Source organism: Phasianus colchicus, chromosome 3, assembly GCF_987193195.1.
Source record: "Phasianus colchicus chromosome 3, bPhaCol1.hap1.1, whole genome shotgun sequence".
Taxonomy (NCBI): domain Eukaryota; kingdom Metazoa; phylum Chordata; class Aves; order Galliformes; family Phasianidae; genus Phasianus; species Phasianus colchicus.
In genome coordinates, this window is record NC_143438.1 from 26,084,906 (window position 1) to 26,108,816 (window position 23,911).

Below are 23,911 nucleotides of genomic sequence, written 5' to 3' on the forward strand. Positions count from 1 at the left end.
ACAGCAGTAAGATAGTATTGATAAAATTAAAAAAAAATATTTTCTGCTCAGTGTAAGAGATGTGACATACAATAGCATTGTGATACTCAGGGTCTTTGCTTCAGTTTACAGTTTGGTTAGTACACTTTCAACAGGTTGATGTTACAGTATACATCGATTTGGTTCCCAAAGATTTGGTTCTTAAAAAGTCCACCCCAGGTACCACAGGAATATTCTAACTTCATAGCATTTGCTCCGCGTTTGGCCACGTCCCAAATGCAATACGTTGCTAAATAATTATTAAATCTCAGGAATTGTCTCTGCATGAAAAGTATCTGTTCCTAAAGGTATTGCAATCTGGCTTCGCATTCAGAATCTGTTTCCACATTGTGAACAGCAGCCATTTTACATGCTGTGACTGTGGCACAAGCTCAGAGGGCAAAATCATGCATTTTGTTAAGTATACTTGAGTTCTTATGATTCAGAGATGCCCTAAAAGGAAAATATGGCTCTTCAAAGTCTAATCCAAAACTCATAACCCAGTGGAAAATCTCCTATAAACTTCCTTGGGCTTTTGTCCAGTACAAATGCATGTACTTTCCTCCATCAGAAATAACCAGGTATTTAGCAGTGAGCACCTTTTTTTCTTTCAAATACTGCTAAATTGTATGAAATGACATAAGTAGGCCCCTACTGTTGTGCTAATCTTGCCGTTTTCAGTGGTCATGCTGTCCCTGTGGTGCAAGTGTGCAAATGGCTTGGCTGCTCCCCAAGATTCCAGGTACCGGGTCATGCGGACAGAAGCTCTCATTTTGGCTCCATCAAGAGTATGTCGAGGTCTAATGTGGTGTTGAGGACTTCGCTTCTCTCCCTGGTTGACAGAGAATAAAAAATGATATCACACTTGGTGTCCATTACCTTCAGAAGCACTAATGCATCATCTGCTACCACTTATCTGCATGCTTAGGAACTTCAAAATGGAGAGAAGCTAAGAATCTGCAATTCATAATGATGTTGCTGGGAAATATCAGAGACTTATTTCTGAAGAGCGGGAAAGATTGGCAATGCAAACATGCATTTGAAGAAATCAGTAATAGCTCTGATCAATATATTATGGTAGTAAATTACTCAATAAACAGGTTAGTGGTCCTGCTTAAAAATAACTAGGACTGGCCACAAAACAGAAGTACTACTAACCTTAGGATTGATTACAAAGTAAGTCTTAACATTATGCTCTTTCAGATATGGGTCCCTCACATCTCCATCCCCATCTTCCACTTTGTAAGCTCCATTCAAATGTGCCAAGGTGACTGAAGTGATGTGAACACGGCTGAAATTATATTTTAAAAGAATGACAGAATCACGAACACTGATCAAGAGTATAACTGGAAGCTCATCAACCTCTTTTTTACTAGCTTTTTGAAATACTTTTGATGCACTGCTTATTTCATTTGCAATCTCCGTAATCTCATTTTCAGAAGTTCTAATGGACATAAATCTAACAGTTTCATTCCACAAAAATACTCCTTAAATCACAGGAAACGCTACGTATCCATTTCTTTAAAGACATGCTAAGAATTATCCCAGGATTCTTCATGAGGTTTGATGACCAAAGACATGGTACCTGCATATTCCTCCGCAGAACAAAGACTCGTGTGTACAAAGGCTAACAGAGAAGCCTCTTACCCTGGGACCCCTCCAGCTTCCATGTGATTTGCCAGAGTGACATCATGCGACCACACATCGTACTGCCACTTCTGTAGCCCAATAACTCCACAAAGTACATTTCCAGAGTGCACTCCTACACGCATGTTAATATCGACTCCAGTTGCATCTCTCACTTTCCTGTAGTTGAGAAGAAAACTTGTGTTAATATACATAACAAAGCCTTTGCTTTCTTTTAATTTGACACACAAATTAACAGGAACAATGGTGATACCATCTATTTCTTTGATTTGGTTTTTAATGCAACAACAATCTAATGAAGATTTTGGAAAGCTGGAATTACTGTTACAGTAGCTTCCACCTGAAGACCCTAATATCTAGGGTAGGGACAGCCTTTCTCATATCTGTCTTCTATCAGGTCCCAATATACTTGAGTGCCTTCTTGCAAATGGTTCTCCAGCAAAAAGGAAAAAAGCAGTACTTCAGGTTCCTATACAAACAGTGGCTTGTAGAGTTTTTACGGAAATAGGCTCAGCATCATTCAGGCTATGAAGAATATAGGCTCAACAGTCTCCCACATGCTTGTTGAGTGCCCTACCCAATAGCTTGTTATGCAGAAGATGAGAGGCTGCCCTCACCAGGGATAGCAGATGTAAAGCTCTGACCCTTCCAGTGACAGAGCTGAGGTATCTGTTCATCCGAAATCACGGAAGAGCCCTACACATAAGATAAGTATTAATCTTTCCAGAAGATGTACACCTGAGTAACAGGTGGGTGACTAAAGCCAAACAGCTAGAACATTTTCATCTGTCACGCGGGTATCTAACTACATATTTAGTGAGCTATCCAACTAATTCATATGTCTGCAGATGCAGTTCTAAGAAACTGGAAGATCATATTACTCTAACTAAATTGGATTTACTAATTTAAACCCCAATTCATACTAACCAAATTGTAGCCAATAAAGAACATGTAACATTTATCTTGGGAGAACTCTGTTGATGGAACCAACAGTGAATAATAAATCCAAATGGTTTCTTGCATATGGGTCAGATTCAAAGTTCTAGCAACATCTTCAGTCTCAGTGACAATACCCATTAGCTCTATGCCTCTGGAATTACAGAACTAAACTAGCCTCTTCTTCCTCCTTATTGAAAGGAAACATAGAACTTAATGGTCTTATTTTGTTAAGGCAAATAACACTTCTAATCACTCAAAGTGCTCTTTTGGTGGAAAATGAAAATAAATAGAAAGATTCATGTTGGACATTAGGAAAAAAAATTCTTCTCAGAAAGAGTGGTGAGGTATTAGAACAGGCTGCCCAGGGAGGTGGTGAAGTCACCATCCCTGAAGGCATTCAAGAAACAGAGATGTGGCACTGAGAGATATGGTTTAGTGGACATGGTGGTTATGGGTTGATGGCTACACTGGATGATCTTGGTAGTTGTTCCAACATTAATGATTCTTTGATTTTATGAAGTATTCTGTTAAACTGTGTTTTGAAATTATTGAAAAGAAAAGCGAAAACTTTTGTTTAAATCTCTTTAATCTCTAGCAAGTTTTATTAATATCTCTTTTCACTTTACCATTTTACTCTGTTCTTGTAGCTGACACACTTGAAAATGGACTGCTTGTAAATAACCTTTTCAAGCAGTCCACAAATGACAAACACGACTTTGCTGTGCACAGTATGATGAAATACAAGCTTAACACTCCAGATAAAACATGTTTTACAAATCTGGTCTCCGTGGAAGAGGAACATTTATCCTTCAAGAGAGCTTTCCTAAAGGCTGCCCTGCCATATCCTGCAGAGGATGTCACAAAGTCTGCAGTAAAATAAGTTCTCATGAATTAAGAAATGGAACTTCCAAATTGGTACAACAGCCTCATCCAATATTTTCTTTCACTTTCGGCCCTCTAAAATGGAACTCATTTCACACTATCAAATCAAAGACAGCCTTTGAGAATTTGCAACAGAGAATAATGTAAATTATAGTCACCAGACAGAGAACTGGATGAAGTATGGCAGAAGGAAGACAGCACATATGTTCAACATATTTTGTCCAAAATATATCATATTACACACTTCCTACAGCAAGCGTACTACTATTACTACAGCTTCTTGTTCTAGAGGCCGTACTTGACATAATATTTTGAAAGCATCTCAAAACATAGGGTACTGACTCCGCATATCTTAACACTGATGCAATTAGACTGTAATAATTCAGGCACCAAGTCCACAACCACTGTCAATTCAGACTACAGCAATTAAGTTAGATCAGAATGTGCTACACAACTGAAATATAATTTTTGAGACTACAAACCTGAACTTACAAGGAGGACCTGATCAACTAGCACTAGCAGTGACCATGTCTGTGAGCAGCTTGAGAAGAACATCACTTTAAAAAAAAACAGTGAAATTATGAAGTGTGATGAACTGAAAGATTGCTCTCTGAGTTCAAGTAAAGTACTGCTTTGTGATGTGCAAAATTATACTTCTAGTTCTTTGGAAAGGGCAGTTATGGCTTTGTATTGTTTTTTCTATTTGCCTGTAACTTTCCACATTTTTTTCTTCAAAAGTAGAAAAGGAACAGAAATTCCAAGTGAATGCTTTTAACACACATCTATCATACAGCACCTGGATCCTTTGAGATGCAAACCAAAAAGCTCTCATTTTCACTGAGAGTTTGGGAAAAAGAGAAAGTAAGACACGGTAAAAATGCCAAACCAATGACTACAGTGTCAGAATTTAGGGACAGACTCTCTTTTAACTCTAGTGAAGAGATATCAACTTTAATTCCTAATATGCCAGAGAAGGATTTAATTATAATAATGCTGCTCTTTGTACCTAAATAAAAAAGAGAAAACATCCAGTGAAAGCAACAGAGGGAACAATCCAATCTGCAGTTTTAATGCTAGCCAAGTAGAAGTACTGAAAGTGTCATAAAAATACATTTCTTTGGACACAGTGTAAGGTACAACCATAACTGAATGAGGAAAAATAATTTTAGAAAATGCAGCAACCTAATTTCTTTCCTTTACTGAGGCTATTTTCACAAAAGATCCCTAAAGCAAGGAGAGGTACGTCCTTGTTTAAAGAAATACCACACCATTTCAGTGAAACACTGAAAAACAAAATTTCAATTAACCAACAAACTCGTACAGTAATTCTACCCGACTGAATCACAAGACTAGGCAACTGAAAAAAAAAAATCTTCAAGGCTATAAGCACAAACACATGCAGTATAGAAGCATCAGAAGAATCATTTTTTGTAGGCCTGTTTAGCTAATCACTGAGGTAATGTTCTATGTATCTTTCCACTTCATGATAAGGTGCAAACCACACATATACATCACAGATTTTAAAACCAAAATCAAATTATTACAAAAAACAAATCTAACAGGTGGCCACCAAATACACAGGCCTCCACATGACATATATTTTTTCAAAGTGAAGGTCACCAAGATATACTACAATTTTAATCAAAGGAAACCATTTTCCAGTTGAAAAAATATTTTTGCCATTAATAAATTTGCTATAAGCAAGCACTTACAGTATTTTAACTCCTAACAGATAAAAACTTCGTGTATGAATTATACACAATGAGCTATCTCAATCTGGTTTTAAATAAAAGTGGAAGTTTTTTTAATTGTCTTCTTCTCTCAAAAGGTTTTCTAAACAGGATAGCAGAACCAGATCCTTGCTTAGTAAATAACCTGTAATACATGGATCTGAAGTGTTTGGATTGGCAGATGTAGGACCCTTCAGGATGATGTGCAGTCACCAAAATTTTAAGTAACTTCATGCTGAAATGTGTTCAACTTCAGTGGCAGAACTCATCAAAGGCAGGTAGCTTACATGAGAATTATTTCTGTGCTTCACTTAGTTGAGGTACCAGACAGGAGAGGTATTAGGGAGTAAAGCTGTCCTCTTGCATGACATCTCTGAAGTCCTATTACCTTCAGAACTGCCTATACCCTGTTCTCAATCTATACCTCAGTAGTAAGCTAGGGTATTCCGCAAGCATGTCTGAAGCTGTATCCTCAGATAACCTACTGTGGTAACTCAAAACAGCTATAAACAATTTTTCCTATTTCACAATCACATCAAGCCTCCTGTAGTTACTTGCATTACTTGAAGTAAGTTGCAACTGCTATTTCAAAAGAAATCATGTTATGATTATCACATACTTTGTTCCAAGACAGAACAAGTGCAACAATTATGGGAAAGAAGTAAGGGACAATTATAGGAACCCACAAATCCAAAGCACTGTTGAAAAGGGCAGAATTCTAAACGGTGTCTTAACACATTAACTGAAAAAATATATAGAGAAAAAGTCTTCCCCTAAAAAAATTAATTACAGAAAAAGTCAAAACTAAACCTAAACCTCAGGTCTATTAAGACATACACATCTTATTGCTTATACAACAAAATGGAAGGTATACTTCTCAGCCCAAGGTCCACAAACTTGTTAAAGATGTTTTCAGTATATATTTTCAATATCACTCTGCAGGCTAAGTGCTTGAGGCATCTTAATAACATTTTTTCTGCAGAGTGGCAACCACTCCTAATCAGCACAATTCCAAGCTTACAAATCAGGAGCTCAAGCCTTGAACAGAGCCATTTGACTAACAGGTGGGTGGCAGCATCATGACTGTGAAAAGCCAAAGCTTCCCAAATAAGTGATGTTTATATTTACCACCTTATCTTGACAGAATCACAGACTAGTTGAGATCAAAAAGATCCTCTGGAGACAGCCTAGTCCAAACTCTGCTCAAAAGAAGTCCAATTAGAGCAGGTTGCTCGGGGCTGTACCAGCTGGGTTTCAATTATTTTTCCCATAAAGGAGTCTCTACAATCTCTCTGGGCAACCTGTGGCAGTGCTCAGCCACCTGCAAATTAAATAAGTGTTTCCAGAGGTTCAGAAGGAACCTCTTGTGTTACAGTTTGTGCCCACTGCCTATTTTTCTGACACTGGGTGTCACTGAAAATGCCTGATCCATTTCCTTTATATATCTTCCCTTCAAGCCCTTACATGTTTTGATAACTTCCCCGAGCCTTCACTTCTAAGGATGAACAGTCTTTGCTCTGAGTCTCTTCTCATGAGATCCTCCAATTTCTTAGTCATCTTTGTAGAGAAGTGACAGAATAGACTGGCATAACCCAACATTTTTCTTTGCTGAGGCCAAGATCAAGATTATCATGTTTGACCTTGTACTGAAACATGCCAACTATGGCAGGTCTGAATGTTTCAACCACCAGCTACAGGTAGAGGGAGGCAGAATATTGTTCATCTAATAAAACCACAACACTTACTTAATGGCTTCACACATGTCCAGTCCCATTTTCACACAATTCTTGGCATGATTTTGAAGAGATATAGGTAGTCCAGAAACACAGTAATAGCAGTCACCTAGGATTTTAATTCTCATACATTCATTTTCCTGAAGGAAAAAGAAAAATCGGATAATCACTTTCAACTTCATTTACATAAACTGAGTGTTACTACTAAAAAGACTGACTTAAGTGATATTATCAAAACTATTCTGCTTACGCCTGTTTTAATAGAGAAGGATTTGGCTTGCTAAAAAAAAAAAAGCACTGTCAGAGAGTTTTGTAGCAGTGATTCCTCCATCTTCTACGGTCTTTAATGTATTAAACCAGAAAAAAAGTCCACTGCAAAATACACATTACACATTAGACTGAGGAACTGAGGTGAAGCACCATATATTATGAAGTGTGTACATATATATACACACACACACTCTTCATATAAACTACTTTATTTGAAATATAAAATCAAATCATGAAATACCTGCTGAAACTAGCAATCATAATCTTATTTCTATCTTTTATACTCTCTGTAAGGCAATACAATGGTTTGTTTTGTTTTATAATCAAAGCTGGACATTAGATTTCAAATTAATAAAAAAATATTGTCTGTTTTAGCACAACAGTCAAACACAGCATCAAGTTTGATGTAATGTTTATATTCAAATCTTTTCTTGAGTAATCAAGAGGCTACAGTCAGTAATTAAAATTACTTTGATCAATATTGTCTCTCTTGTCATCCGGTCTCTTATATGCTTTTCCAGAGAAAACTGATGTAAACATTTTTCTATCTTGAGTTCTTTAATCTTCGTAATTGTCAAAATGCTACTTAAAGTGCTGCTCATCATCCAATTAAGCTTTCCAGGGCTCCAAGATCTGTTTATATTGGCCCTATCAGAGTGAGCTTTCTTGGCTTTCACAGACTGTCTCACAGGAAGAAACACATTGTTGCTGTAAGACCAAGGCCAGATTTTTAATTCACGTGGTTTGAGACTAATCTTCCTGTGAAAGCCTAAGAAGTGCTTCTTCTCAGAGAAAGAAGAGCACTCAAGATGAACAAATATTTAAAGACGACTTGGATTTAAATTAAGAATTGAATTAAGAATTAAACTCAATATTTAAATTAACAGTAGCAATCCAGTTGAAACTTACTTTTGCAATTTGATCAAACTTGCCAAACAGCTCATTCAGCATGTGCACCAGTTCTCCTGGTGAGCAGTCACTGGCCAGGCGAGTGAATCCCACAATATCAGCATACAAGATGCTACAACAGAAACAAACAGAAGCTTCATCATAGTTTTGCAAAATGTGAACTTATGAATGAACAGCAAAAGCTGAAAGTAAGCATTCAGGACTTGGCACTGTCGTGCCTGTAATCAAAATGGCCACTCTTACATGCAAAGCAATAAGTATGCCTGTATTTACAGGCACATCTGCATTTACTTTTATAAACGTTACAGCTGTAGGAGATACATACCTATACCTATTTTAATAGGTATTATCTTCTTACATATGTCTATATTAATGGGCATTTATAGGCATTCTATATGTATATATGTTATACTGTATTCAAAAATAGAAATCTTTTTCTGACTCACTAGCTCAGAATGTAACAATAGAAGTAATTTCAATAAACAGGTTTGTTATCAGAATTAATAACTTTTTATCATTGTGGACTTTTTTTTTTGTCAAGATTTACTATCAGTAATTTACATCTTTGTTCAGTTAATACTCAGACTATTAAATTAAAGGTCAACTGTTAAGGTATTCAAATCACACATAATATTTCTTCTCAACAAGAAAAACTGGTCAATTCATAGAAATGAAACAACAGTTTTGCTTACAACTGAAAAGGAACTTCCTCCAACATCCTGCAATATTTGCTTAAAAAATGTAGTTTCTGTGACTGTCATTCAATAACCTTCTCAGTCCAAAAAAAAAAAAAAAACCTGAAAATCATTTCTAAATACTAAGGAATACTTGAAATAAATGGTTAATTTTTTCACTTATCTCAGTGTGTTGCTTTTTTGTGTCTTTAGCAAAGAAGCCATCTTTTTTTTTTTTTTTTTAAACTTCTAGAAACTCATAATGAATAAGTAATTAGATTTGTCAGCAGAATATTTTATCTTTAGATAATATGTAAAGTATGTATGTGAGACAGTAGTTTCTACTTACATTATTTATAACCTGACAAATTGCTCTAGTTAGGACAATTACTAATTTGGAGTAATATAAATTACAAACCACAATTTCAACTAGAATAAGCAATGGCGGGATTTGGTACTTTAAACTGAAGAATTAAGATGTTCTGAAGAAAGCCTGTTTATGCTTTTACTAAGCATCCATCTTCTAAACAAACCTTCTTTGCATCATCACTTTTGCTGTTCTGGAACACGGAGCTGTCAGCATTTAATAAATAAAAATATGCTAGATGCTGAACATTAAGTTGTTGAAAAATACATTAAAACAATGATTTTCTTGGTTACTCAGTATTTTCTCTTCTTTTCAACATTGTAATAAATTTTATCCCAGTACAATACCTTACATTGGTGTGTCGTTTGACATACAAGTTGTGGAAGTTGTTTGTATTTTCCAGCTGACCTGCCTTGGGACCTTGTAACCTCTGAATGATCTCTGCTTTCATTTCCATGGCAATGTGAGCAGGCAGTAAAGAAAGAAGAAGACGCTCCTAAAATTTAAAATGAAACATCCATAATTTCTTCAAGAAGAACAAAATCAGCACGGAAGCAATACTGTGCAAGGCATTGTTTATTATGAAGATGCTATAACAGTTCCACGAAGCTTGCATTTGCCTGATACAGCCTCCAAAATCAATCAGTTTGTTGAAGAACTGGACAGAATATACACATATTTACAGGTATTATCTATTTTTTCTTAGGTGTACTTTTAATACCTATTCATATTTCAGCAAGTTTTAGACTAAAAAGATAAACTCAGATGCAGAACATATAGAAAATGTTTGACTTTTCTATATAAATACAAAATTATCTACTTTGATACATATTCTCCCCTTATTTTGGCATTTTCCAAACTGAAATTTTGAGAAAAATATTCTAAAGAACTTGAAAATATTCTAAAGCAAAAAAGGAAATAAGCTATATGAAAAAAAAAAAAAACACATTTTTTTTCTGATCTTTTCTTCATATTACACTTAACAATCTGCTCCTTCAGAAGCTCTGTTACCTAAGTACGTTTTAATTTTGCCTGCTTTACCCATGACAGCTTTTCATTTATTTTCTACTTCAGTTGCAAACTGAACTAAACCAAAGAATGGCTAGAACTCTGCAAAAAAACAATTTCAGCTTTGATCATACTCCACCTCAAAACTGAACTTCCCATGGGAATTCTCTACTTTCTGGTAAGGCAGTGGGGAGAGGCTAAACCTCTTTAAGTACAAAAACAGAAAACTAAACAAATGTGGAGATGGCCCCTGTAAAAGCCCACGATGGAATCGGAGAGAAAAATAGTTGTGCCAGAAAAGAGGACAACCTCAAAATGTGCAAGTTCTGCAGGTATTATCCATAGTGATGCATTTCTGTGGTTCACAACATATAATTTTGCAGTGTTTGCAGTCCTATCCAAGGGAACCAGAAGCAGTGCAATCATTAATTCAACATTCCGTCTAGGATAATTGTTCTTGTTCAGGTCTAATGGCCTTGAGAAGATCATAGTTTTAACAGTGCTAGAGCCTCTCTTAAATTTACAGCTCACTTGGCTGTCTATTTCTGTAACACGTAATGAAGACCCTCCATTCCCCATAGCATTTGAATAGCTGTGAGTTCAACATTAGCATACAAAAGACCTATGGACCCAATCCTGCACACACTTGGCAAAATAACCTCCTATTCCAATGAATCAAGACAGAATCTTGCTTCGTTGCTAAGTAGTATTGAACCAATTCTTCCCCCCCTTTTTCTTTTTACGTAGTTAATAATTTTAACTTTGCTGAGTTCTAGAAGTAACCTTGATTCACATACGTATGGGAAAATCTTCGTATACTAAGTGACATCACACAAATTTTCACACAGAGGGTGGTGACGCACTGGAACAGGTTACCCAAGGAGGTTGTGGATGCCCCATCCCTGGAGGCATTCAAGGCCAGGCTGGATGTGGCTCTGGGCAGACTGGTCTAGTGGTTGGCAAACCTGCCTACAGCAGGGGGGTTGAAACTGGATGATCATTTCAACTCAGGCCATTCAATGATTCTATGAAATAGTAAGACAAGTCATGAGGCAAATCCTCAAAGCAAACACACGTCTCTAGTCTGACTACAGGAAGCAAGAAGTAAAAGACATACTATATATACTATATATTGTTTCCCATCACCACAATCTCAGATTTGACATACTATAACTGGGAAGAGCACCTACAGTTGACTTTTCATTAAAATGTTAATGTAGCCTTAGTTCTTGAAATGAATGATTAACTTCAGTACAGTTAGGCAGCGTATGAGGTACACACCCAATAAGTCAATGGATTTTCATTTTTAATATAGTCCACCAGTCTTTGGTGAATATATTTTGCTAGCTTATAAAGAATGTCTCCAAAACCAGTAGTATTTTTTTCCATAAAGAAGGCTTACTCTTGCAAGTTGCTGTTTATCAAACAGAAAGGTACCATACATTTGGTGACTTACAGAAAAGATTAGGACTTTCATCATTAAACAGACAACAAAGAGCTAAGTCATTTTAACTCCAGTTTTACTTCACTGGGCTACTGTTATGATCCAGCTAGTAAATTCAAGTTAGATCACTATTTTCCTATGACTCTTATGATTCCAGAAAGATGGCGAGGCAGACACTTAGTGTCCAGGCTGCTACTGATGGAAATCTCAGAGAGGCAAGAGAAAAAGCCAAAGAGAACAGAAACAGAAGTTTTTAAGAAAGCAATAGGAAAAGGCTTTGCAGGAAGCAGAATAAAACCAACTAAAAGCTAACAAGTCTTAAGAGGAAAAGGAAAACATAATGTTGTCACTTTGTAGGAGACAGCAGGAAAGTTGGGACATTTCCTATCTTCTTCTCTTCATTCCAGACCACTATCTCATTCTGCACAAATCTTCTGGTAAAACTGTTCATCACGTCAGAACTCTCCTCCAAAAGAAAATTTTCCTTCCACTTTTTCAGTGGTACAAAATAAATGTTATTGTCAATCACACACAGTGAGCGCAGTCCAACTAGTCTCTCTTCTGACAATGCATTATCAAGTCACAAATTATGTTACATGTAGATTATTAGTTTTGGTATCTTTCACTGAAAGACAACTATGAAAGAAATTGAATCTCAACTGGGCTAGTGAGCTAGCAAAATACAAAATGGTTCAAGATGCACTGTCATCTCTTATTTCTGCTAAAAGATCGTTAAGAAACCTCTTCCAATCTTGTAATCTCTGATGGCTATAAAGAGTACAGGAGAAGGATCAAAAATAATTACTATTCAAATTGTATCACTGGATGTTGCACACTGAAACTTCTGCAGGGTGGAACAGTGCAAAGAACGCAATCAATCAAGAATGCTGCTTATGATGGCTTTTTATTTGATAATGCATTCTGTGCCGTTCTCTCAAAAATAAAATCAACGCTAACTGACAAACTAGATGACTTTGAGAAAAAATGTAATTTTTAATGCAGGTCCAGATGAAGCATTTAAAAGCCTTCAAACTAAAAATAACAACAGTGTACATTTGTGCTGAGAGAGAAACTGCTGTTCTATCACAGTAGTGAAGATCTTCTCAAGAATACCTTTCACTGAATTATTACCAACATAACTTTAGAGCATGTTTCATATACGCAAAGCTCTTTGAATATCAGTATTTTCTATGGCTCGCTACTCAAATCTCTTCTATCTGAGAACTTTGAGCTCTAGGACCATAAGATCGAGAACACAATCCATACTGAATTCAACATTTTAATATCTATAGGTACTGAAAGTGTTAACTGCTATGTTCTTTTCTGAACATGTTCATCTGGATCCCTCTACACGGCAAGCAACTAGCCATCATCCCTAGATTGTTTAACTGAATTTTCAGTGATATCTAACAAACCATTACTCCCAAATTCACATATGCAAGTAGACTTCCTTTTTAGAATTGTCCCTGAATTACACAGATGATTTTGCCCATTATTCCCACGTACACATCACTTACCTAAAGCTTGATAAATTCTTCTTTGAATAAATTAGTGCATCTGTTAAAGATCACAGCTCTACATCAGTTTTTACAAGGTAGCAATTAAATTTGCAGTACTTTGCACAATGGAGGTCATGTTGGACTTATGCCATAAGCAAGAAAAAATATCTTCAAATGCTTGGAACAGTACGTTTTCTTAAGTGCTTATTTCACAAATCAAACTCTTTTTGGCCCAAGGCAATAGTACTTTATCTACTCACTACTATATCATTATGTAAACTACTAATTTTGATTCACTCATTTGTACAAGACTTCATGGCTTTCGACTCTTCTTTTCACTTAAGTGAAAGTGACTTAAAGAACTTATAGATTTAAAGGCCAAAAAGAAAAAACAGTTCTCCCTCTACTCCAATATCCAGAATAATATAGATAACGGAACACAGTCATGGAGAAACTGGAGTATTCTGATACGGCTCTCTTTCTCCCTCTCACTCTCTCTGAATATATAAACTACATATATATTATGTATTTGTTTACATTGTATACAGATGACATACGTGAAGATCAATTAAATAGTATAGAGACATTTTTGTCCTATATATTCCAACATAGAGATATTATATCTCTTTAGTGTCATCTGGGGGCACTGAATACAGCTTTATTTTCTGTAGCCTAGATCACGTTATCAAAATGATGTGGCATATGTGACAAGCTAGGTCAGTAAGTCAGCAGTGAGAGCTCTAGAAGAAATTAGCCATCCAGCTTCACAACAAAGTTTACAAGTAAACAAGGATAAATGCAAATTTTTGGTTGCCCTTGAAATGTATCAATAAATAATCTACAATAAAGGGAGTCACTGTTTTTTATCACACAATGATGAATCTGCCATTTGTCTGATGAAGCCAGGGATCAACAGGATGCTTACTTGGCAAGTTATGGCTCTGTCTTACTAGCTCCCATTAAGTCTTTTAAATATACCTACTAGGATAAACACCTATAACACATTTCTTTATTAAAGCTGACTCGGACTCCTAACTGGAAAAGGAGATGAAGTTTCACTAAGTAGAGATATTATTCCCTTAAATTCAGTCTGTTAGTAATTTCCACCAGCCTTATAACCTTTGCACTGAGACCAATACATTGTGTTTTACTCATATGCACTAAAGGAAGGTATTTAATCTCAATTATAGAGATATCAAGAGATGTGGAATCCATCAATTCCTTAGCCATCTGTTCTACTGCTTGATTAGCTGAACTGGTAAAAATTGTTCAAAACGTATTCTGTATTTATTTCTTAATCTTGTTCCCACTGCAGCTTTCTCAGATGAAGATTACATTTTCTCCTGTAAAGAAACTAAATAATCAGATAACTTCATTTTCTTTTTAACAAGTAAACAGACTTAGCCTCTTAAATCTCCTACCACTATTTTCTATGGTTTCTTCTCTAAATCCTCTACAATCTTCAGACGTTTTTTGAAAGTTCATTTAACACAACTTCTTATGCAGTGTTCCAGTACATCAGTGTACACACCCTGCTGCCGCCTTATTCCCCTCAAGACATCCATGACTTACACTACACAACTCTGCTGTAACACTGCTGGAGCTTCCTGTCCATTGAGGCTACAAAATATTTTTCAAAGTTGCAACCTTCCAGTTTTCTAGCTAAGACTTACACTCATTGCTTTAAGAATGATGACTTTCAAGACAGCTATTACGAAGGAGCATTTTGACTCGATGAATAAAGTTTTAAAGTATTCCATCTCACTGTTTGACTAACAACCCAATATTTGGCTTTTCTGCAACAATTACTGTCTGTGATGATTTTTGTACATATTTCTTAGCTCATTAATTAAAAAAAAAAGTGTAATAGCAAAAAGAATGAGAACTGGTTCTTGCAGAACACTATCACATACCAATTCACTGAATCTTTCCATTCACAATTTCCAGTTACACTGTTCAAAACCCTCAAGATTGTGCTCTTTTGCAGTAGCAGTGTTTTTTTTTTTTTTTTAATGGGCATATTCAACATCTTTACATCAAACATCTTACTAAATCTATTAATTTTGGAAAGTTATTTAAAAGAAACCTTTTTCCCATTAAAAACATTTTTGACTTAATTCCCTGCAAAGTAAAGTATATCATTCTATTTATTTACAAATACAAAATTGTCCTAGAAGTCTATTATTTCATATTGACTTATTATTTTTACTCTTCCTGTCTGGCTACAGTCCATCTCTTCGTATAGGTTTTTTTGTTGTTGTCTGTTCCTTTTTTTTTTTTTTTTTTCTTTTTTAATACTTTCAAGCTGATTTAAGGCTTGAAAAAAAGCACTAAAAGATTAATCCTATATATCACAACCTCTGTAATACATAAACATTTTTTAGATTTCTAATTTCTGCTTCTCCTATCACTTGTGGTTAATACAGATTTTAAGCCAAAGGTAACATCTTTTCTGATGACAGTATTATGAATATGAATCTATACATTAACAGCCTCCTAAATGGCTCTGTGTTGCTAACAAAATTCATCCATGGTTTTTTTTTCCCTCAAGTAAAAAAGGATTCTTAAAAAAATTCTTGAGTATAACAACAAAAGACTTTATTTCTTCATGCTCCTTTAGGGGAAACTTTAAGGTTGGTGACACCTAAAAACTTAGACACATAAGCTGAATGAGAGCATTGTCCCCCTGCTCCTCTTTACCTCACCAAGCAAGGAACACAAATTTATTTTCACATAAGGAGAATGACAGGTGTCTCCCGTCTTTGCCGCTCCAGCCAGAAGGAAGCCAAGCATACAGGATGTCAAGAAGACTGGGCCCTAACTGAGGGCTCATGGCTGAGTCAGCATGGCAACCTGGGGTGGCAGCTGAGGAGCCCGATCTCCGGGCCAGTCCACGGTGAGGGGACATGTCCATGAGGGAACCGTGAACAGGTCAGGGCTGTGGAGCAGGGGACAGCACATAGTGACCTACAGGAAGGTACTACACAGTGGCAATGAGGTCACCTCAGGGAACCAGTTGCAGGTCAGGGGTTTGGCAGGGGCTGGAAGAAGAGGCACATACATAGTGACAACGTAACCTGGGATCTTCTCTCCAGTGCCGCTGTGAGAAACTGGCTGCCCTCCCTGCACTGCCCCTAGGCCAGTTCTGATTTCCCACCCAAGCCTCCAGAAGGGAGTGCAGTCAATAATATTTCAAAGACAAAACACCTGCAGCAGGGCATATTCATTCAGCAAGAGCAGAACTCGGTAGAACCAATCAAGGCTTTTGTTAGGAATAGGAATATTGATTTTCACACTAAACATGCACCATTCTGCACACTCAATGTGCCTAGACCATTTGTTGCTGAACAGCTCTGTGTCTGTGCTGTTAACATCCCAGTTGGTCACCTTCATCTTCACATACCATAGAACTATCTGAAAGCACCACTTCTCTGCAACAGTTTCAGTGGATGGATCTGAAACCTCATTTAAATGCATAAGCTCACCACGTATTTGGCAAAGACAAATTCCTTCAAGGAACTTGAGGGATGCTTAATGTTTATGCATAAATTATCCTTTGCATATGCTGGCTGTCTATGACTAATTTTGCAAATGAGGATCATTACATCTTCAGAATACATGCATATCTGCTGCTGCTTCCTGTTCCAAGTCAGTAAACAATAAAACAATAAAGTAAAAACAGAAAATAAGGACATACATAGCCACAGCTGCTTAATTAATTGACATGATTTCAAGGTTAGCTTCAGACTGATTTTGTTAAGTCTTGCTTTAAGGTTTATGAATCAAGGCTACTGCTGAATGTCCAGAAGGAGCATTCTGCGAATTATGTTTGGTAAGATTAACGGTCATTACTGTGTCAGTCTTCAACAGTGGCAAAGTACTACAAAGCATGATAAGCACACAAAAAGCCACTGAAAACTTGCAAGAGCAAGAACAACCTTCATTTCTTTGTGGATATATACTAAATATCTTTCAAACACCCTCCAAAACTAATATAAGTTAGTAAAGAGGTGTTTGTATTGAATGAAGTATGATCAGCTGCCAAAAGCAATTTCATTTAGGTTATCAATCAATGCCAAGAAGAGAAGTGAAATTTCTTCTACAGACACTAAGCCAATCTACTGATGTGCAAGGTGTTATGTAATGTATATAACACTTTCCTTATCAAGTCACTTTCTTAATGTAGGAAGTACATACATTAAATGCAGTTTCATTTTCTTAACCTGGTAGGCAAAGAAACTAGTCAAGAAAGTGTGTGTCAGAAGCTGCACAGGTAAGAATGAAAGCCTACCACAGTAGGCTAGCATGTTCACATGGTGAAGTCACAGGCACAGAGTTTGACAGTGCAATAAGCCAAAGCAGCAACTGAAGATTACTTTTTTGCTCCATGAGGTTTATTAACATCAATGGGTCTGGAAGTCTTCTGCTAGGGAGTTTGAGTGATATAATGAAAAAATCTCTATAAATGGTCGTCAATGACACATTAGTACCAAATATCATTAACTGTTCACGTCTTTTTTCTTTACCTTTTTCAAATAAAATAACATTTGAAATATTCAAGCTGCTTTTCCTCCCCTTTCTTTTAGATGGTTAAGCACTAACTCCAAATACATTTTATTTACCATTTCAATGAGAAGATTCGTATGAATTTTTCATTAGAAATGAGAAATCTCTCTCTTCACGTCTTCGTATTTTTCTAAATGAGCTATCAAAAAACATATGCTAGAGTATTGCTTGTGGAGTGTATAAATGACCATTTCCCCAAAGCAGAGGTCTCCAGCTGTCCAGTTTAGGGTCAAACCTCACTGCTAAAAGCAGCAAATCCAAAGCAAAAGTATTTCTACAGCACTTAAGTAGCAGATCAATATCTGAAGAATAGTAACAGCGTAAGTTCTCTTTGCTCTTCTAGTTAGCATGAAATGGGTGGTTCTCTCAGACTTCTTAAGATGTTTTAACATTCTGCTTGCAGAATACCAACTGCACATGGAAGAATGAATTTCTGTCTTTGATGATAACACTATCCAATATTTATTGGATACTACATAGATACCTGACATTTGTGTGATCAAAAATAATTGCCAAACAAAAGGATGAAAACAAAGGATCAGTCACCCAACTACACCTACTGTGGGCTCATAAACACTTCAGAATGGGTCAGACAAGCAGTAAGACAGCAATGAAAATGAACAAAAAATATCAGTATTTTCACTGGATTCATCAGAAGTAGAGGCAGGTAATAACAAACCTACAGAATGACTTATTTTAATGCAGGAAAAAGGTAATTCAAGTAGTATTTATTTCAAGATACATGTCATTCAAATATAAATGAAAAGTAAGCCTGCAGTAAAATCCGTACTACTCCTAGTGATGCAAGGATTATAAATTTCAATGATGTAAGCAGTATATTTTAACACCTTCTTACAGAGCAGCAGTAAGCATCACTTCATTCAAAGCTCACTTTCTAACCTCCAAGAACAAAAAGCTGACTCACCCTAAGAAAAAATAAGAAAACAGTATACTCTGCTACTGCACTTATAAATCAGACCTTCTGTTACAACTGTCTAAAGAAAAGGAAACAATAATGTTTATATCTGTAAACTGGGAATTAAAGTTTCTATTTCATTTATTGACTTAATTTATATCCACTTAAGTCTCCCATCTGATCTTTCAAAATTGTTTTTGCTACTCACTAAATAAAGTTTTAAATGAAAAACTATGTTCCCACAGAAAAACAAGCATGAAGAAAAGAAATCTTTGTATTCCGATGAACTTTAGCAGGAAGAAAACAGCAGATGTACAATAAACCAGTTACGTGCAACCTGTGGCCTGGCACAGATATCACTGCAGCCACCCCCGCATGCCCCACTCCACCACAGCAGTGGCTCTTCCTGTCAAGTAGCCCAGCCCAGCCATGGGTGTACACCCACCACTCAGCATCCTACCTGGACTGAAACCAGGGTGCAGAGATCAGTGCGGTGCCAACTCAATCGACTTTCAGAGCAACTTTCATAGATGTAGCCCTAGACAATTCCTCTTTACTCAGTGTGGCCCAGGCAAGCCAGAAGATTAGACACACGTGATAAATCATTCATGAGCACCTGTCACAAGGTGCTCATTCATTACAGAATTTAAATTATGTAAATTATATCAAGAGTTAAAGCTTTCAAATTACTTTCATTTTATTTTCCAAAAAGCTCCAAGTAACATTTTCAATATTAGAGCACATATAACTCCCAAAGTGTTTTATACAGTTGTTTTAGGCATTCAAAGATTCAGAGGGAAATTTCAGACTTAATCCTAAGAAACACCAATGTGGTAAATGCCTAACTTTCAAGTGCTTTGCCACCTAGGGGAAAGAGATCCCCAAGAGAGATCCCCACTAAAGACCACATCCAATGCACAGAGAAAAACCAAATCCTAAAAACAAGACTGAAAAATTACAGCTGAGAAGCTCACAAGAGAGAAACAATCAGAAAGGAACATTGCCTACAATTCTATACTTAAAACCATGAGGTACCTAGCTCTATGATATAAGAAGGTATCTTTATTTGCTTGGGACACTGTTGTAGGCAAAACAGTCTGGAGTCAGGGAATTGAACTGAATTAATTTATTGCAAATAAAAACAAACCTCCCACTGCTGATTAGGGACTGGAAAAAAATACTTATTCAAATACTTACATAAATATCCATCCTCCCTGCTTCCCATCACTATTTTCCTTATTCCTGTGGCACAGTAATATTCAGTTCCAGAGGAGGTGATATTTGGGATAGTTGCTTTAAGCACTTTGTGCTTAATCACTTCTGCTGCTCTATACTGAATGGTTTCTGATGCCTCTGTCTTCAGGGTCCCTCCTCCATCATGGGCTTTCCACTGGAACAGGGTATAGGTGTCCCCTTTTGGTTGTGGAGGACTCTCCAGCAAGAGTGTGTTTCCAGGCTCCAGTTGCCTTCTGATCCTTTCTGAACTATGTTTGGGCAACTGGAGAGCGTGTCTCTGGTTAGAAGTTTTCATTTGCAATGTTCATGCACACAAAAACTTCCCCCCCCCCCCCCAGTTTTAATGTTCTCCATGGTAGTCTGGAGACAGCTTTGGCTGTCATGTGGTGACTTATGATCACTCTCCAACCACCACTGCCATTACCAGCTGATAAAATGAGCTCACTGCAGATTTACAGCTACTAAAGCTGCAGAAAACATGATGTCAGGTGTAGAAATTTTCATGTTTTAACTGAGGTTTCAGGACAATGTGCTTTTGACCTGTGTTTAGAAAGGCCTCTTCCAAGAGACCTCTCTTAATGAGCCTAAAGTCATTTTGGAGGTAGATTCCATAGAGCCTTTTCAAGTTTCTTTGCTTAAAAATGAAATGTTTTAGTGGTCACTAAAACATACTAGGTTACTTGTCTCTAGGGCACTTCATGTGAATTCCTGAAATCCTGAGTTCATGCACAAAGTTCACTGTGCTTTCTTCTACAGCAAGCACAGCCCAGTCAAGATGCTATGCTATGTCTATGGATATATATATGTATATGTATATATATACACACACAATGTAGAAACAATACCAAAGCTGCACTGAATGAATGCACCCTTTTCCAAGAATAAATACTTGCCAAAATTCTACCACATAATTCATAAAACTGTACCTTATTACTGAGCACTGAAATTTCAACAATACAGTACAATTAATGCTGTGCATTTAGCACAGAGGAACCATAAATCCTGGAATGGGAGGCAGAACAAACTTCTAATCTAAGATGCTTATTTTCTGTATTTGACCCCCTGTTCCAGGTTACTTCTTAGTAAGCTTTCATACTGCTTAAAAATCTTCCTTCTGGATGATATTAGCAAAGATTATAAAACAATTATGTATTTCTTTTTCACACTAGCGTTGCTTTTCACACAATTTAGAAACAAGCTTTTTTTTAAATGCCAAAAAAATAAGACTTCTGTTTTCAGTTACCTGTAGCTGAAATCTACAAAATATATGTTTTGATTTTTACTATCACACTACTGTTACTTTATTAACACTATTGTTATTCATAAGCTTAAAGAACCCAATCTCCTTTTCAGTCAGGCATTAGCACACGTGCAGTGCAACTAACTTCTGAAGAGAAGATTGTCAGTCAAGCATGAAGGTGACAGGACGATTTCCTAGAGACTTAGAAGGGACTTCAGGTTTTTCAATGCTGGAAACTGCTGGTTATTGTTGAATTGAAAGGGCTTTCTAGCAGAAGGCTGAAGGAAAGCCTGCCTTGCAAGGATTCAGTGAGGAATTTATTTTCAAGTTTCGATATCTCCCTTATTTCACCAGGTATTCTGATTTTCCTTGGTTGAAGACCTGACTTTTAAGAAGTTATTTACAGCACAGATACAGTTAATTCCCTTTCTCCTTCTCCTCCCCCCCCCAGTTTTAGTTATTTTGAAACTGGCAACTGTTCTGCCTAAGGATTGATATGAGTCATGCTCCGCTTTATCCAGTATAAAGTTTGACTAAACTTTCTCAATGATCCAAGGAAGGTTAAGCTCTTACAGCTATGTGAGCCTTGTAAGGATTGCAGCCCACGCAATAAACAAGTTCTATAAATTACTTGGGGTGAAAAGGTTGTTTCATGTTCAGAAAAAGCTTGAGAAGCTTTCACTGCCAGAGCTCATCCTACAGTCTATAATAACTGCTATTCAAATCATGACACAGCATATACACAAAGCAATTCTTATTTAACGCTTAACAGATGAGGTCTGCATCTTATCTGGTTGGTGTGATCTCTGATATTCTCCTGTATCTTTTTACTTGTGAAGTCTCCAAGGAAGCCTGGTGCTCTGAATTGAGACTGGATGCTGAACTACTGACAGCTGCTTGCCATTGCTCCATCCTTCTTTGGTGAACCTACAGCTCTTCCAGCATCCTTCCTTGTATTTGGGACAGTTAAAGCCATCCATACTGGTCACCTCGTGTCTTATAGAACAGCTTCAAAGTTCATTTCTCTTTCAAAACTAAGAGAAGGATGACATTTTGATAATGACTGCTGCTAGCTTCAGCTAACTTTCCTCATCTGTAAATCTGCATTTACAGATGTTTGTTGCTATTCTCTAACAGCAGCGCATCAAAAGGATCACTCCCCAGTGAGTATTCAAGGGAGACAGAAATCCAAAGCATGTGGAATATGGTATTTTCAGGTTTTTGCTTCCAAACAAAAAAAAGGGATTAAATAAAGCATGAACATATGGCCCAGGAGGAACTGAAAGACCAGTAATATATCATGTTTCTTCAATATCATATAGGAGGTTTGACTATGCTAGGAAAAAAAAAGGAAAAATAGCAGTGCCAGGTAGTCAAATAAAAAAATACATTAATCTGATACGTCTGTTTGTGAGTTTCAGTTATTAATGGTCAACAATGAATCATAGACTGGCTTGGAAGGGACCTCAAAGATCAAGTTCCAGCCCCCTTGCCATAGGGAGAGTTGTCAACCGCTAGATCAAGTACTAGAACAGATTGCCTAGGGGGGCTTCACCAAAAGCTGGGGCTCAAACTATACTGCATGATATAATAATAAGCACAGGTATTATTTTCATGCTAAAAGATTTTTTATGAAAGAGGAAGGAAAATGCCTACCTTTGAATTTATAATAACATTTGTATCTACCCTCAGTATCTGTGTTATTCCATAAACATATCTGGCCTCTACAAAGCAAGAAACAAAACAGCAATTTTGCACCTCATGAATTCCAGAGAAATTACTCTTGCAGTATTCTTTTCATCTTCTAGAAATTTACATAAGCTGCCATCTGCAAAATTGCATCTCAAGATTTATTTTATACGCTAAAATCTGAAAATATATAAATCAAATTTATTTCTAGATTTATCTGTAGTAGCATAAAGCTCACTGTAAAAGCAGACAGATCTCCACACTGTGGTATAATGCACAGCACTAAAGCGCTTCTGTGAATAATCCTCAGCACACTGTGCTCCAAAAGCAATTCTTTGTGCCTAGGACCTGTGCATATTTTATGGTTGATAAGTAACTTTCTCGTAAATCTTTATTCTTTTGAGAAAAATGCAGAAAACTATTACTTTAAAAATAATCTGAGCATACAAGAAAATTAAAAGAATTCAGAGGGATTTTGTTTTTTAATACATAGATTTAAATTTCCTGAGAGGGGAACTGATGAACTTAAAATATATGATCATACAGAGACAATTGGCCTGTCCCCTACTTAATTTTATCAGGGCTCTTTTGTGAGGGATTTTGCATTCCAGAAATACAGGTAGCCAGTATCAAGCCCATCATGCTCACCCCCAGCATCACTGAAGACTTAATTCTTAGTCGTCTCTCCACAAATGTTGTCTTGATTCTTCTTCCATGCATCACCTTCACCCAATTGCAAACTGTTTCTATACTCCCACTCATGTGTCCAAAACTGACACTGGACTCCTATGTTTGTAGACCCTCGGTCTACCGCAGAACTCTTCTGGTCCTCCTGCCCAGCTGTACTTGGCACAAGTCTTGGCAAGCTGCTTACACAACTGCATTTCAGCTGCTTAATTTCTACGTTTCTTCAGATCTCTCAGATGAACACATGGATGTGAAGACTTATTACTGGTTATCTTATTTATTCTATTTATTCCTTGACCTCTTCTCACCTTTCACCTTGAGAGAAATGCTGTAATGAGTCACAAACACACGATACTTTTGTTTCACAACAAATGCAGAAGAATAAAAAAAGTAATCACTATCTTTATTATGTGTAATCATATGGCCTCTGTTCTGAACATGCTTTTACTCTGAAAAA

At 36.7% G+C, this 23,911-nt stretch overlaps 1 protein-coding gene across 3 annotated transcripts in view; it reads right to left on the bottom strand.

The window, feature by feature from the left end:
• The window catches only part of ADCY2 (adenylate cyclase 2), a 223,684-nt gene that overhangs the window by 66,477 nt on the left and 133,296 nt on the right, over positions 1-23,911 (bottom strand). For all 3 annotated transcript variants that reach the window (XM_090137122.1, XM_090137121.1, XM_090137123.1), the window contains 6 exons: positions 9,517-9,665; positions 8,129-8,240; positions 6,962-7,089; positions 1,666-1,824; positions 1,177-1,309; positions 674-850 (listed from right to left, as the gene is read on the bottom strand). In XM_090137122.1, coding sequence (XP_089993248.1) covers positions 674-850; positions 1,177-1,309; positions 1,666-1,824; positions 6,962-7,089; positions 8,129-8,240; positions 9,517-9,665 — 858 coding nt within the window. The remainder of the gene's footprint in view (positions 1-673; positions 851-1,176; positions 1,310-1,665; positions 1,825-6,961; positions 7,090-8,128; positions 8,241-9,516; positions 9,666-23,911) is intronic.